The 1831-nt window shown below is 42.4% G+C and overlaps 1 protein-coding gene across 1 annotated transcript in view; it reads right to left on the reverse strand.

Moving 5' to 3' along the window:
* ADGRG4 (adhesion G protein-coupled receptor G4) overlaps nucleotides 1-1831 on the reverse strand; it is a 105396-nt gene that overhangs the window by 57518 nt on the left and 46047 nt on the right. Inside the window, 1 exon segment of the mRNA XM_077773981.1 lies at nucleotides 1339-1501. Coding sequence (XP_077630107.1) covers nucleotides 1339-1501 — 163 coding nt within the window.

A 1831-nucleotide genomic window follows, 5' to 3' on the forward strand; every position in this document is an offset into this window, starting at 1 on the left:
CCGCAATCCACTTAGGAAACAGCATAAAGGTTCTTACAAATTTAAACTTACCATTCCTAGGTATTCACTGGAGATATATGAAAACATATATTCACACAAAGACTTTTACATGAATGTTCAATGCAGTATTTATTGTTCATAACAGCCAACCACTGGAAGCAATCCCAAACTCCATCAATAGGAGAATAGACAATCTTTGGTGTATCCATACAATGGAATATTATTCAGCAATAAAAAAAGAATGAACTATAGAAACAAATGCTACATGAAAGAAGTCTTATACAAGAGAGCACATATTATATGATTCCGTTTATATAAAGTTCTACAACAGGCAAAACTATGGTGGAAAACTATCAGAACAGTGGCTGCCAGTGGAGGTAGTTGCTACAGGGATTGACTGGGAAGGGGCAGGAGGGGAATTTTAGGGATGACAGTAGTGGTCTATATCTTGATAGGGGTTTGGAGTTACACAGGTGCACACATCTGTTAGAATTCAGAAAACGTGTACTTAGAATTTGTCTATTTCCCCATATGTAAATTTTATAATGTTTTAACCTCTATATTTAAACAAAATGGTGCCCTCCCAAATTGTTTTGATCAAGGGCTGACAGCCTGTGGCCTGGGATGGTGTGGTGTGGCGGAAAGAGTCCAGACGTTAATTATTTTTAATGTTTATTTGTCTTTTGAGAGAGAGAGGGAGACAGAGTGCAAGTGGGGGAAGGGCAGAGAGAGAGGGAGACAGAATCCGAAGCAGGTTCCAGGCTCAAGCTGTTAGCACAGAGCCTGATGAGGGCTTGAACTCACGAACCACAAGATCATGACCTGAGCAGAAGTCAGACGCTTAACCGAATGAGCCACCCGGGCACCCCGAAAGAACCCAGACTTTAAAGCCAAACATATAAGTTTGGCTAAACTTATAATGTTTGACGCCAAACATTCAAATATAAGTTTGAATACTGGTTTGGCCATTAGGCTGTGTGTCCTTGGATAAGTTACTGAACTGCTCTGTTTCCTTATCTGTACAGACAGTAGCTTAGCGCCCCTATATATAATAAGGACTCCATAAATAGAAGCTAATAATAAAATAACCTGTGAGATGATTTCGGGTCACGGGGTCAAAGTTGGTGTCATCGCACATGCCATGGACACCATTCCAACCAAGGTACTCGTCTACTAAGGGTTCTATATGAATCTTCTCTGGGATATTTGTGCTTCCATAAGGTCCTCTGAAGACTAAGACCTTTAAAAAGTACCCCGTCTCCCTCCCAAGGAGTAAATGAACGAAGACTTGGAACCGTGCATGCCCGATTGGCTCTCAGTTCCCTCAAATGTACTCACCTCAGGGTCTGCACCTTCTTCATAGGAGCGAATGCTGAAGGCCATGCCTTCAAATGTGTGGTCTACGTGCAGGACAACCAAAGCCAGCGTGCCTGCTGTCAGATTTGCCGTCCTCCCCAAAAACTCCATCTTGTGACCAGCGCGCTCAATTATCCTCAGAATTCTGCGAGGAACCACAGGTAGGGAAGAACATTACTACCTCTTTAATATAGAATGCATTCTCCTTATGGGATTTCCTCAGTGTAAGACCTTTCCTTCAGTTCTAATCACTGTTTTTATATTGTTTGGGAATTGCTAAATAAAAAGCACTGGCGGGAATATTTTGGGGATTAAAAACATCACGTACGGTGCCTCCTACAAGGCTTGGTTACTGACTGGCCATAAGGTAGAGGCAGGTAACTAGTATCATTCCCAAGCTTTTTGCCTGAGCACTGGGTGGATGCATCTTATAGAAATTGGGGGAGCACCAGGGCTGGAAAAATAGATTGGAGGT

This window comes from Crocuta crocuta, unplaced genomic scaffold, assembly GCF_008692635.1.
Source record: "Crocuta crocuta isolate KB4526 unplaced genomic scaffold, BGI_CrCroc_1.0 scaffold241, whole genome shotgun sequence".
NCBI classification, from domain to species: Eukaryota; Metazoa; Chordata; class Mammalia; order Carnivora; family Hyaenidae; genus Crocuta; species Crocuta crocuta.